We start from the raw sequence: 12,951 nt of genomic DNA on the forward strand, positions 1-12,951 counted from the left end.
GATCTGTGGTTCCTGAGACACATCCCCATGTCACAAGGAGGCTCCGCATGGTTGCTGCTCTGGGTCCCCCAGCTGGGCTGTGTGAAACATGCCAGAAAAATGGCCTCACGAGAATGTGTGCCCATTCATGAGACGCTTCTCTACCAGAATCCTTTCTGCTCGGGGAGAGGATCAGAGTCTAACTGGCTGCGACTCCCCATTGAAACTGAGTGACTTAACTCATAGTGAGGGTTGACTTAGATTATTTTTTAGGAAAGGTTGGGCTTACTGTAGTAGCTGACTTTGGGGTACAGGCAGGGGGTTCTTGGGGTCCAGTGTCGAAGGTGGCCATGGGACACTGCTACTCCATGAGCAGAGGCTCTGGAGTCTGAGGTGTGACTGAACCGCAACACTTGCAACAGAAATTGTCCCGAGGTGGGAGTTGTCCACAGTTCACCCTGGGTGGCCACTGTTGTGTTTTCAGTCCTTTAGAATTGGGACACACTAAGATACTTTAGCTTTGAAAATCTTCCTTCACTTTCTTTAGAACGTCAAGTCTGAGTTGGAGGTGGTGCAGGGAGACCTGTCTTCGACCCAGAAGGATAAATTCATGCTTCAAGCTAAAGTGTCAGAGCTGAAGAACAGCATGAAGACCCTGCTTCAGCAGAACCAGCAGCTCCAGCTGGACCTGCGCCGCAGCACAGCAAAGACGGTACCCAGGCTCATGTCCCTTTCAGGTTAACTGACGTCTGCTATACATCTGTGTGCGCAGGAAGCTGGCCTATGTGCATGTCATTCACATACACACACGTATTTAACCAACACGGAGCAACTCGCGTGAACATAAATGACAGCAGTGTATTCTGCTTGGACAGTCAGCCAGATTATTTTATCTTAGTGCCTTTTCCAACAGAAATTTGCTGCTTTTCACGCATCCAGATCCCATCACCACCTTGTCACAGTGTGCTTTATAAACCAGGTGGCAGGACCCGTGTTCTTAGAGCCTGGCAGCTACGGGGTGGGCTTAGGCCTGGAGCTCCCATGCTGCTGTAGCTGGCCATGTCAGAGTTTGCATTCCTGGCAGTTTTCCTGTCCTTGGTCTACATCAACAGTCTCAGGAGGCAGGTGCAAAGGAATCTGTGGGATTCAAGGGTTATTTAGCATCCCGTGGCTACCCATTGAAAAAGCTTCCTACATTAGGACCAGGAGTTTAAGCTGGGACATTTATGTGATTTCTTAGCAAAGGTCAAAGGCCAAAGGGTCTCACAGAGAGTTCCTGAATGAGGTTCTTAAAAAGGACCCAGGGCAAACATGGCCTGTGCTCTGTGTTATATGCCTTAGGAATACACTTCTTCAGCCGTTGTTTCTTGAACCCCGCAGTTGTGAGCCTGTACTGACTCTGTGGCCAGCTCAGCAGGGTAGGTACAGGGGGAACTAATGATATGCCTTTTAACACAGAGAAAGGAACTGAAAGGTGAGGCCAGTTCATCCAGCCCCGCGACACCCATCAAGATCCCGGACTGCCCTGTCCCAGCCTCGCTGCTGGAGGAGCTACTGAGGCCCCCACCTGCCGTGAGCAAGGAGCCCCTCAAGAATCTGAACAGCTGCCTGCAGCAACTCAAGTATGCCCTATGCTGTGTCCCTCTGCACTTAGTCCTTAAGAATAAGTGGCATGTTTCACTAGGAGCAGTCTCCTGTTCCCAGCCCTAAAGGCCCAGCAAAGTCTAAGCAGGTCTCTTTTGAGGAGACGTGGCCTCTCGTCAAGGGGGCAGGTTGGGGGAAGGTCTGCCCAGAGTTCAGTGACCTGACAAGCCCTCAGAAGCTTGGAGGTCATTTCCCCCAGCTGAGGGCTGAGTGTGAATGGCCCTCCATGGGCAGGTGTGACCCTGTGACCGCAAGTCATATGTGACACTGATCTCAGGGTGGCTCCCACAGCAACCTGGTGAAGGTCCTGCCCTCGGTCTGTCTTCAGAATGTTTGCTGTGGAAGCTGACATCTCCCTAAAGCAGGAGCTGGAGCTGAACAGTCTGCCAGCCCCTGCATGGTATGGATACAAGTGCCAGAAGCACCTGTGGTCCTTTGGCCATGGTCAGCTTTGCTGGTCTGTGGTAAAGGTTTCTTGGTCCCCAGAGGCACCCCAGGTGCTGGGGAGTGAGTGGCCATCAAGGCTGCCTTGGGACAGACAAGTCTGGGGTCCCTGATGGCTGTTCACCGTGTACACGTGTGACCTGGGGCTCTCCCTTATCTTCTGTGTCCCCAGGCAGGAGATGGACAGCCTGCAGCGACAGATGGAGGAGCACACCATCACTGTGCACGAATCCCTGTCCTCGTGGACTCAGGTGGAAGGCCACCTTGCAGACCCAGCTGCTGCCAGCCCTGCTGTCCCGGGAGATCATGCCAACCCTAGGGGTGACACAGACACAACCCAGGCTGAGCTGAGGAGGGACTGGGACAGCGGCCGCAGTCTCCACTCCAGTGTGTGATTGCAGAGGAGTCTTCCGCTGTCCATTTTATTTATTTGATTGTGTGCTCTGTGTCTAAGGGATGAAAATTTGCTTTTGCCTTTAACAAGAAGTAAATAACAGAACAAGAACCAAGGATTAGAGAACTAGTCATCTGAGGATCATACGTAGCATTTCCCATGACGACCAAATCCCAAGACCCTAGTTAAGGTCTCTGAGGAATTTCCGAGGGTCTGAGGGGTTATTTTTGAAGGAGATGTTCTGTGCGTGACAGCAGACACTGCTTCCGTGGCAGAAGCTGTAAAGACCGCACGGTGTGGGTGCTGTCCCTCGCTGGCTGCTCTGTTCAGCAAGAGCTTTAAAATGAAACCTTACATGCGCCTCTGGCTCTCCATCTTGGCTTTGGAGCAGCCATCCCACCACAGGACGTGTGTCAGCGCTGACAGCTGTCCCTCCTTCTCCGAGCTTGCACCCCAGTAGTCTTTGCTGCCTCTGAACGTGCGCCGAGGGGAGTGCGTATATGTAGAGTGTAGGGTGCCAATCAGAAGAAGAGATTTTTAAGAAATTATTTACTTTATCTATGGCATCTTCTAAAACCGAAAAAAATGTCACACAGAAAGCGTCTTTGTTGTACACAGTTTCTGAGGGTCTCTCCCTCCTGCCCATTTGCTGTAAGCTTGCAGACCTATGTGGCCCATCAGACCACTAGTTCTGTGTGGCCCCACCCTCCATCGTGGCTGGCTACCAAGCAAGAGCAGTTGGGACTCTGAAGAAGCCTGTTAGTCTCCAGTAGGCAGGGACAGCAAGGTTCACCCTTCGCTGACCTGATGCTGGAGAGGGAGGAAGCAGGGGAAGAGGTGGGGGTTTCACTGCAGGGTTTCCTGGCTCTCAGAGGGCAGCCAACAGGCTTTCTCCAGGCCTTGTCCATCTGTGTCCCAGGTGAAATGCCTGCTGTAAAGAATGCTGCTGTCATGTAGTCATATGTGGTCACAGCTGTGGTACAGGGATTTCTGAGATGCGCCAGCTTCACCAGGAAGGTGCTGTGGTCTCCTGCGGGGTTTCAGGGCCAGACCCACGTTTAGAATTGGCAGGGAGTCTGGTCTCCTGCGGGGTTTCAGGGCCAGACCCACGTTTAGAATTGGCAGGGAGTCTGTGAGGTGCCACTGGTACGTGTTTCCCACCTAAAGTAGTGAAACTGCACATGCTGGCTGACTGGAGAGTTGCGCTCTTCATGGATTTGTTGTAATGAGTGGTTCCTGTGGCCTCCCTTGCAGACCCGCGTTCTGGAGATGAAGTCCTGGGCACCAGTGGTCTGTCTGGTTGTGCTGGTGACAGGTGACTTGTGTCTGTTTTGTGGAGAAAACTGCTATTTTTATGCTGTGTTCTCTTATACTGCTAGAAGGTTAATTGATAGTTAATGTAGTGTTAATCACAAAGATTTTGGTATTTAAAAAATATTCCCTAGCAAGTATTCGAACTTGTAAAATATGTGTGTCATTTGTACAGGGTTAATCTAGAAATAATACTTGAAACTTCATTATAAATGCACCCTGCTTCTTATCTTATGTTGGAAATCACTTTGGACTAAATTATTTCTGTTTTGTCCTTATTTATTTTGGTTGTGCTATCCTCTGGTCTAGTTTTAAGACCAGGAAATAACACTCGCCTTGCTCCACGGCAGTGCTGCTTCCTTGCCGCGGGCTCACAGAAGCTCTGCAGATGAGTGATATTCACTCTCCTTGTTTCTAAATTGGAGTGTATCAGCAAGCAAAAGCAGATCTCTTCCTCACCCCAGCCCTGTGTGCGCACACCCTCACACACAGCGCCGCCTCCTGGCTTTCTGTCCGTGCCCGTCCCATCCTCAGGGCCCCTTTGGGTTCAGCAAGGGACCTGGGCTTCTTGCCCCGCCCACTTTGTGGTGGTCCCTGTTTGTCGCTGTTCTCGTGCACAGCTCACCTGGGCTCGGGGGCCCAGGTTCACTTTGTGCTCTAGGAGCCTGAAGAAGTCACCTGCTTTTGATCGTTGAGGGTCTTATTTTTCTATCTCCAAGGGACTTGACTGGCCCTTTTACCTCCTAGAGTTATAAAGTTGGGTTATTGTTTTTGTGGGTAGAAGTGGCCACTGTAGAAGGCACTCAAGGAAAGTCAGTCAGGCCTGGAGTATGTGACTGCACACTGTTCATCCACACCAGGGAACCTGGGCTGGGATACTTCATGATGTCATTTGTTTTTCTTACGTTCCTAAACAGTTTATTGCAGTGTGATTTTCACTGACTTTTCCATAGTACATGTCAGATAGGTGCCACGGATCTCTGGATTTATACACCTTTGTTCTCTGGAAGCTGTAATGTGCAATGTTTTTATGATAGGACATGAAAGTCTACTTGGGCCAGGGCCCAGGGAATGGGACTGGCCCTCTTAGGAAGGCAGCCTGGAGGCTTGCAGTAAGCTCTCTCCCCGTTGGAAGCTCACTTTTCTTGGTATAAGGGTTGTGCAAAAGCCATGGGCGTACTGAGTCACCATGACCTATATTCCTGCTTCCATGAGTATTTATTTTCACAAAAATTAAATGCCACACATAACGGTTCTAGGAGTGAAAGGGACCAGCGTATTTGGAAGAGAAATGACTTGGACATGCATTGCTGTGATGGGAGGCCTTCCGAGCCTGTGCTAACAGCTGTTCCACTCAAAAGCCCAGCCAAAATTCATTATATGGTGGTCTCAGGTTACAGTAGGATCCTTGAGGGTAATGTTTTAGAGACTCTAAGAAAATTCAGTGGTTTGAGTTACTTATTTCTATTAAAAGTTTCCTCATGAGAGTCCTCAGACTGGGGCTGTTCAGGGGAATGGTGTCACCATGTATACAAATTGTAACTTTAAAAAGCATGTTGATTTTTTATAAATTTAAGTGTGCTTGGGAATTCTTTAAACTTTGTGCAATAAACTATTTTTTGGTAAAGATTTTCATATTTCATTTGGGGGTCTTCATTTTAATATTTATATTTTGTCTTATCTGCAGGTAATATTTTTATCTCATGTTTTTATGCAGTCTGTTCAAATACTTGTCTTAAAAGAAAATTTTCTGTTACACTAAAGTTTTGGACAGGATGTGAAATCTAACTTCTTACTTCTGACCACAGCAGGCAAGCAGCAGCTTGCTCCTGTGCAAGGCAGAAAGGGGGGAGGAACTGATGAGAACAGAGTGTGTGCCGCGTCCCTGGGTCTGCACCAAGTTGCCTATCACCAGCTCTGGCCTCTGCAGGACTGGCAGTGGTAACAGCTGGGTCATGATTGATTCTCAGTGCTGTGATTCCCAGTTTCTCGTCTTCCACCCATATTTTACTGATTTTTTTTTTAAATAACTAGTACGGGGGCCAGCATTGCATAGCAGATTAAGCAGCACTGCCTGCAGTGCTGGCATCCAATATGGGTACCAGTTCATGTCCCAGCTGCTCCCCTTCTGATCCAGCTCCCTGCTAATGCCCTGGGAGCGGCAGTAAGAGATGACTCAAGTGTTTGGGTCCCACCACCATGGCCGACCTGGGTGAAGCTCCTGGCTCCGGGCTTCAGCCTGGCTCAATGCTGGTCGTAGTGGCCATCTGGGGAGTAAACAAAACAGATGGAAGATCTCTGTCTCTCCCTCTCCCTCTGTAACTCTGATTTTCAAAATGTTAACTAGTACCACTAATAAAGTACTATTTACCACTAATAGCTACATGATGTCTATTATGGATGGCGCTAACCCTATCATTGTTATTTTTTTATTTTTTTGACAGGCAGAGTGGACAGTGAGAGAGAGACAGAAAGGTCTTCCTTTGCCGTTGGTTCACCCTCCAGTGGCCGCCACGGCCGGCGGGCTGCGGCCAGCGCACTGCGCTGATCCAATGGCAGGAGCCAGGTGCTTCTCCTGGTCTCCCATGGGGTGCAGGGCCCAAGCACTTGGGCCATCCTCCACTGCACTCCCTGGCCACAGCAGAGGGCTGGCCTGGAAGAGGGGCAACCGGGACAGAATCCGGCGCCCTGAGCAGGAGTAGAACCAGTGTGCCAGCGCCGCTAGGCGGAGGATTAGCCTAGTGAGCCGCGGCGCCGGCCTTCATTATTATTAAGAGACAAAGAGACGGAGATACAGAAACAGTTTCCATGGGATGTGGACATCCCAAGCAGCAGCTTAAATGGTGCAGCATACAATGCCCACCCCACTACCTGTGTGACTTATTGATCAACAATAAGGAAAGTGGGCATTTAGGGAAGCTATTAAGACGCTGGTGAAGACAGATTCCCAGCTCAGGCTCCTGACTCCAGCTTCCCGCTCATGCAGGCCCTGGGAGGCAGCAGGTGATGGCTCAAGTGGGAGGGTTCCTACCATCCACGGTCAAGATCTCAGTTGAGTTCCCATCTCCCAGCTCTGGCCTGGCCTAGCTCTGGCTGTTGCAGGCATTTAGGGAATAAACCAGCAGAGGGCGTAAGATACCTATTAGTGTCTCTGTTGCTCTTTCAAATAAACTTTAAAAAAAAGTTGACTAGGTATAGTTTTCAGCGAAATATTTAGTAACCAGCATGGTTTTAAAACTACAGAAAACATGTGGTCATAGACTGACTGTGTTTCCTGATTCCACTAAATCCGCTTCTGATCTGCACTACACATAAATGAAGTGAGCATTGCCTGCTACCTGCTACTGTGGCCTGAATGTCCTGAAGTGGAGTGACCATTACCTGGGTTCACGCGTCTACACTTAGCTCCTGTCTGAAGCTCTGAGCATTTGCAGGCACTGGATCCACAGCTGGAAGACTGACTTGGAAGGTGCATCTGTTTTGTCCAGTGTGGCTTGTCCCACATCTTACAAAGCTGTGTGGTGGGTTTTCTTTCTTTGTTTCTTATTTTATTTACATTTTTTTAAAGGATTTACTCATCTATTTGAAAGGCAAAGTTAGAAAGAGATCTTCCATCCTCTGGTTTATTCCCCCCAAATGGCCACAGTGGCTAGGGCTGGACCAGGCCAAAGCCAGGAGCCTGGAACTCCATCCCAGTCTTCCGTATGGTTGGCAGAGGTCCAAGTAAGTGGGCCATCATTTGTTGCCTTCCCTAGGAAGTGAGGAGCTGAATCAAAAACTTAGCAGCCAGGACTTGAACTAGTGCCCATATGGGATACCAGTGCTGCAGGCAGCAGCTTTACCTGCTATGCCACAATGCTGGCCCCATGGTGAGTTTTTTTTTTTTTTTTTTTTTAATTTTTACTTCTTTATTTGAAAGTCATAGTTAGAGAGAAGGAGAGGCAGAGAGAGAGGTCTTCCATCCACTGGTCTACTCCCCAACAAGCTGCCAACAGCCAGAGCTGCACCGATCCAAAGCCAGGAGCCAGGAGCCCCTTCTGGGTATCCCAAGCAGATGCAGGGGCCCCAAGACCTTCAGCCATCTTCCACTGCTTTCCCTGGCCATAGCAGAGAGCTGGATCAGAAGTGGAGCAGCCGGGTCTTGAACCAGCGCCCATATGGGATGCCGGCACTGCAGGCAGAGGATTAACCTACTATGCCACAGCACCAGCCCCAGTGAGTTTCCTAAGTATGGTTTTGGCACAGATGAATGGACCTACCTCCTAGCAGAGCAGTGGCAGGCACTGTGAGGAATGTGGGTTGAATGTAGGCCCAAGGACTTAACAGAAGGCTGAGTGTCTAAAAGTCGCCAGGTTGCTTAGCAGTCTGACACCTGATAAAATTCTAAGAAGCACAGGATAGAACCTCAGCTCTTGCCATCTGTCTTGATGGATAAACATGATGGTTGTTAGGAGACTTTACAGCTGTTCCCAGACAGAAGAGAAAGAATTCTCAGCTGTCGGCAGTACCTAGTCTGAAGCACATTGATTGGGATTACTCTGCTTGCCATTATCTGTGGTTCCATTTGACAGGGACTGTTGGGGATTCTGGAAACAACATGCAACATGAAGTTGTCGCTGGACCCGCCTCTGCTCTTGGCTGCCATGCCCTTTGTTCACCTGTGTGTTGGGTGCACCCAAAGCATGGTCCACTTCTGTGCATACTCAAGACATGTGGGCTCAGGCCTGCTGCAAGCACTCTGGCCTGGGACCTTTCTGGCCTGTCCACACGGGGAGCTTTGTCTCCAGCTAAAGTGCAGGCTGTGCAGACCGGCTGTGTGGCTGACTGCCCCTGAGGGAGTGAGGGTAGTGCAGGAAGCACCACCAGGGAGGCTCATTCACTCGGCCTCCCACAGGGATTGCAAATCTGCAGTGGATGATCTGGGCTTGCTTTTTTTTTTTTTTTTTTTTTTTTTTTTTTTTTTTTTTTGACAGAGTGGACAGAGAGAGGGACAGAAAGGTCTTCTTTGCCGTTGGTTCACCCCCCCCAATGGCCGCTGCGGCCGGCGCACCACAATGATCCAAAGCCAGGAGCCAGGTGCTTCTCCTGGTCTCCCATGGGGTGCAGGGCCCAAGCACTTGGGCCATCCTCCACTGCGCTCCTGGGCCATAGCAGAGAGCTGGCCTGGAAGAGGAGCAACTGGGACAGAATCCGGTGCCCCGACCGGGACTAGAACCCGGTGTGGCGGCGCCACAGGCGGAGGATTAGCCTAGTGAGCCGTGGCGCTGGCCCAGTCTGGGCTTTCTTACATGCAATATGGGCCATACGTCCCCTTCACAGTGAACTACTTGATCATGTCTGCATACCCTGAGTGCCAGAGCTCCCCAGAGGGACAGCCCCTGCTCCTACACCTCCCATGAAGCCTCTGAGGACCAAGTGTCACCCCCGTCACCCCCACAGACTCTGGGGCCCGGCAGAGTGCATCTGCCCAAAAAGTGCCTCACCGTCACTGGAGAGCAAACTGCTGTGATGGCCGTGTAGGCAGCCCCTTTCCACCAGACATGTCTGCCTCTGCCTTCCTATGGCTTCCTGCCCAGCCCTGCCCATGGCCAGGGCTCTGGTCCTGCACCCTCTCCCTCCACCCCCGGCTTAGCTGTGGAGCCAGCAGGTGTCCATGTGGGCTCTGTGTCCGCCTGAGGGTCGTGAGCTCCCTGCTGCCGCCGTGGGATCACCTGGAGTGGGCTGTGTCCTGCAAGACCACCCCGCACCCGGTTTGTAACATCTTACATGGCTGGATTTCCACAGGTGGAGTCTTAATGGGCAGAGGTCCTAAATTAGAAGCCCAATTGATGAAAATAAAAGATGAAAAAAATCACTAATGATTCTCCACTGAGTCTGTTTCCTGTGACAAGTACTTTGTTCCACTACCTAAGTCTGATGTGGAGACTAAATGCAAACACATCTCAGTTTGCCTCGAGAGCTGTGACAGATTGCCGGGGAGCCAGCACTTTTTGATTCCATTCACAGCAGTTTATTCAACAGTCTGAGCTGTGTTCCTCCAGTCCTTGCTTCCTGCAGTCGTCCATGGAGGCATTCTCACAGCCAGGTCTAGAAGCCTGTAGGTTTTTTGTTTTGTTTTTGGCAAGAGCTTCCTCCCAGCCCCCCCCCCCCCCACCGCCGGCCATGCAAGGTCTCCCTCCCCCCCCACCCCGCAGCCATGCACAGTCTCCCTGGCCCCTCCCCGGCCATGCAAGGTCTCCCTGGCCCCTCCCCGGCCCCTCCATGGCCATGCAAGGTCTCCTGCCCCTCCCACCCCCACCCCGGCCATGCACAGTCTCCCTGGCCCCTCCCCGGCCATGCAAGGTCTCCCTCCCCCCCCACCCCACGGCCATGCACGGTCTCCCTGCCCCCCACCCCCACCCCGGCCATGCACGGTCTCCCTGCCTCCTCTGGCACCTCCAGTGCTGCAACAGCAGCGTGGTCACACCACAGACAGCTCCTGTCATTCCTCTGCGCACACATTGCTGTGACCAGCAGGAAACTGGCCTCACAATCCACTTGCTACCTTCCACTTGCTTTGAATCTCGATTCCCAACCTGCTCTCCCCCTCTTCTGCGGAGGGAGATCCATAGGAAGTATCAGTGCTTCCCACTCAATCACCGGGACTCGTGTGGGCCCTGGATCAGAAACTGAAGACGTCAGGACTGGGCACGCACTCCCATGCAGCTGGCACGACCCAGGAATGCAGCCATCACTGCTGCCTCTTGAGTGTGCAAGAGCAGGAAAGCTAAACACTGAACCCAGACGCCCTGATGCGTGATGCAGGCCTCTTACCCAGGCACTCCCTAACCGCTAGGCTACACGCCTGCCCCACCCCGTCATTTCCCATTTTTAATCTTCAGTTGTTCCAATTTGATTGGCATTGGATGGGGGTGAGGACCCCGCGCTGCCAGGAACCCCGTGTGAAGACACAAATCAGGGCCAGCGCCATGGCTCACTTGGCTAATTCTCTGCCTGCAGCGCCAGCATCCCACATGGGTGCCAGGTTCTAGTCCCGGTTGCCCCTCTTCCAGGCCAGCTCTCTGCTGTGGCCAGGGAGTGCAGTGGAGGATGGCCCAAGTGCTTGGGCCCTGCACCCCATGGGAGACCAGGAGAAGCACCTGGCTCCTGCCTTCGGATCAGCGCAGCGCCGGCCATAGTGGCTATTGGGGAAGTGGACCAACGCAGGGAAGACCTTTCTTTCTGTCTCTCTGTCTATAACTCTACCTGTCAAAAACAAACAAACAAACAAACACACAAATCAGGCCAGTGAAGCTGCCATGTCAGAGATGCCAGCGCTCAGGAGCTGAAACAAGCTTGTCTCTCCTAGAACAGCACAACATGAAGACGGGACTGACCAGGGCAGCTTCCCAGTGCTGAGGACGTACACTCTACCCATCTCTGCTTAAACCGCAGTTCACGTGTGGCCCCAGGTCCCGCCTTCTGTCTGCATTCCCAAAGTGGGAAGAGTCAAGGACAGGTGTCAGCCAAGGGTGCAGCTCCGACTGCTGTCTGCAAGTCTCTGTTAGTAACACAGAGCATGGGCACTGGGTAGCATCAGTCTCCACACAAGACACCATCTTTAGAATCAACTCTTTCGGGGCCAGCGCTGTGGCATAGTGGGTGAAGCTGCCGCCTGTGGTGCCAGCATCCCATATGGCTGCTGGTTCATATCCCAGTGCTCCACTTCCAATCCAGCTCTCTGCTATGGCCTGGGAAAGCAGTAGACGATGGCCCTACTGCTTGGGCCCCTGCACCTGCATGGGAGACCTGGAGGAGGCTCCTGGCTCCGTATCGGCACAGCTCTGGCCATCACGGCCAACTGGGGAGTGGACCAGTAGATGGAAGACCCAACCCCCCGCCTGTCTGCCTCTCCTTCTCGCCGTGTGTAACTCTTTCAAATAAATAAATAAATTTTTTTTCAAATAAATATTTTTTAAAAATCAATTCTTTCATAACTACTTGGATTTGTGACTCAGAGGAACCAGTGGATGGAAAAATCTCTCTCCTCTGTCATTTTGCCTCTCAAATTAACAAAATTAACTTTTTTTGTTCTAAGATTTATTTATGGCCGGCGCCGTGGCTCACTAGGCTAATCCTCCGCCTTGTGGCGCCGGCACACCGGGTTCTAGTCCCGGTCGGGGCGCCGGATTCTGTCCCGGTTGCCCCTCTTCCAGGCCAGCTCTCTGCTGTGGCCCGGGAGTGCAGTGGAGGATGGCCCAAGTGCTTGGGCCCTGCACCCCATGGGAGACCAGGAGAAGCACCTGGCTCCTGCCATCGGATCAGCGCGGTGCGCTGGCCGCGGCGGCCATTGGAGGGTGAACCAACAGCAAAGGCAGACCTTTCTCTCAGTCTCTTTCTCTCACTGTCCACTCTGCCTGTCAAAAAAAAAAAAAAAAGATTTATTTATTTATTTGAAAGAGTAACAGAGGGCAGAGGCAGAGAGATCTTCCATCTGCTGGTTCTCTCTCTAATGGCTGCAATCAACAGGGATGGGCCAGGCGAAAGCCAGGAACAAGGAGCTTCATCTGGGTGTCCCATGTGGGCGCAGGGGACCAAACACTTGGGCCATCTTCTGCTGCTTTCCCAGGCCATTAGCAGGGAGCTGGATCGGAAGTGGAGCAGCCGGGACTTGAACTGGTACCTATATGGTATGCCAGCACTACAGGCAGCAGCTTTACCCACTATGCCACAGCGCCAGCCCCAAATTGATTAATTTTTAAATAGTTTGTAAAAAAAAAAAAAAACAAAAAACATGGATTGTGAAAAAATTATGCATGGGCTGCAAAATTTTTTGCGTCCAAATAAATTACCCTAAAATCCCGTTTTCCACAAACTTTCTGAAGCAGCCGTGTATGTGTAGAACTTAAACGTATGTTTATAAAGGCTGCAGTAATGGGTACAGTTCACTAAGCCCTTGGCGTGTGGTGACTCCAGAGAAGGGTATGCCATGCATCGCCTCACTTCCAAGATAGGTTCTATTAGTATTGCCATGATACCACTGAGACATTCATCCCACAGGTGCACAGACGGTGCCAGCACGGTGTCCCAAGCCCACGCTGGCACAAACCAGTCAAAAGTACATTTACTACAACCAACATCCCAAACACCACGGCTCAGCGACCCGGGCACTGCTCCCTCCTGCCAGCAGGCTGCTGGGG

General features: G+C 51.5%; 1 protein-coding gene across 27 annotated transcripts in view; it reads left to right on the forward strand.

Annotated features, from left to right (window-relative positions):
• GOLGA3 (golgin A3) overlaps positions 1-5,399 on the forward strand; it is a 50,548-nt gene extending 45,149 nt beyond the window's left edge. For 23 of the 27 annotated variants that reach the window (XR_016227483.1, XR_016227485.1, XM_070065709.2 and 20 more), the window contains 3 exons: positions 527-691; positions 1,438-1,601; positions 2,240-5,399. Coding sequence is in view for 22 of the 27 variants with exons in the window: in XM_070065709.2 (XP_069921810.1) it covers positions 527-691; positions 1,438-1,601; positions 2,240-2,462 (552 nt within the window). In the remaining 5 variants the exon portion in view is untranslated. Of the gene's footprint in view, positions 1-526; positions 722-1,437; positions 1,602-2,239 lie in introns of those variants that run through there. The other 4 variants (XR_016227484.1, XR_011385107.2, XR_011385108.2 and 1 more) reach the window with 2 other exon arrangements.
• Positions 5,400-12,951: the final 7,552 nt, after the last annotated feature.

Source organism: Oryctolagus cuniculus, chromosome 21 (genome assembly GCF_051225735.1).
Source record: "Oryctolagus cuniculus isolate XC-2025 breed Fujian yellow rabbit chromosome 21, ASM5122573v1, whole genome shotgun sequence".
In the NCBI taxonomy this organism is placed as follows: Eukaryota; Metazoa; Chordata; class Mammalia; order Lagomorpha; family Leporidae; genus Oryctolagus; species Oryctolagus cuniculus.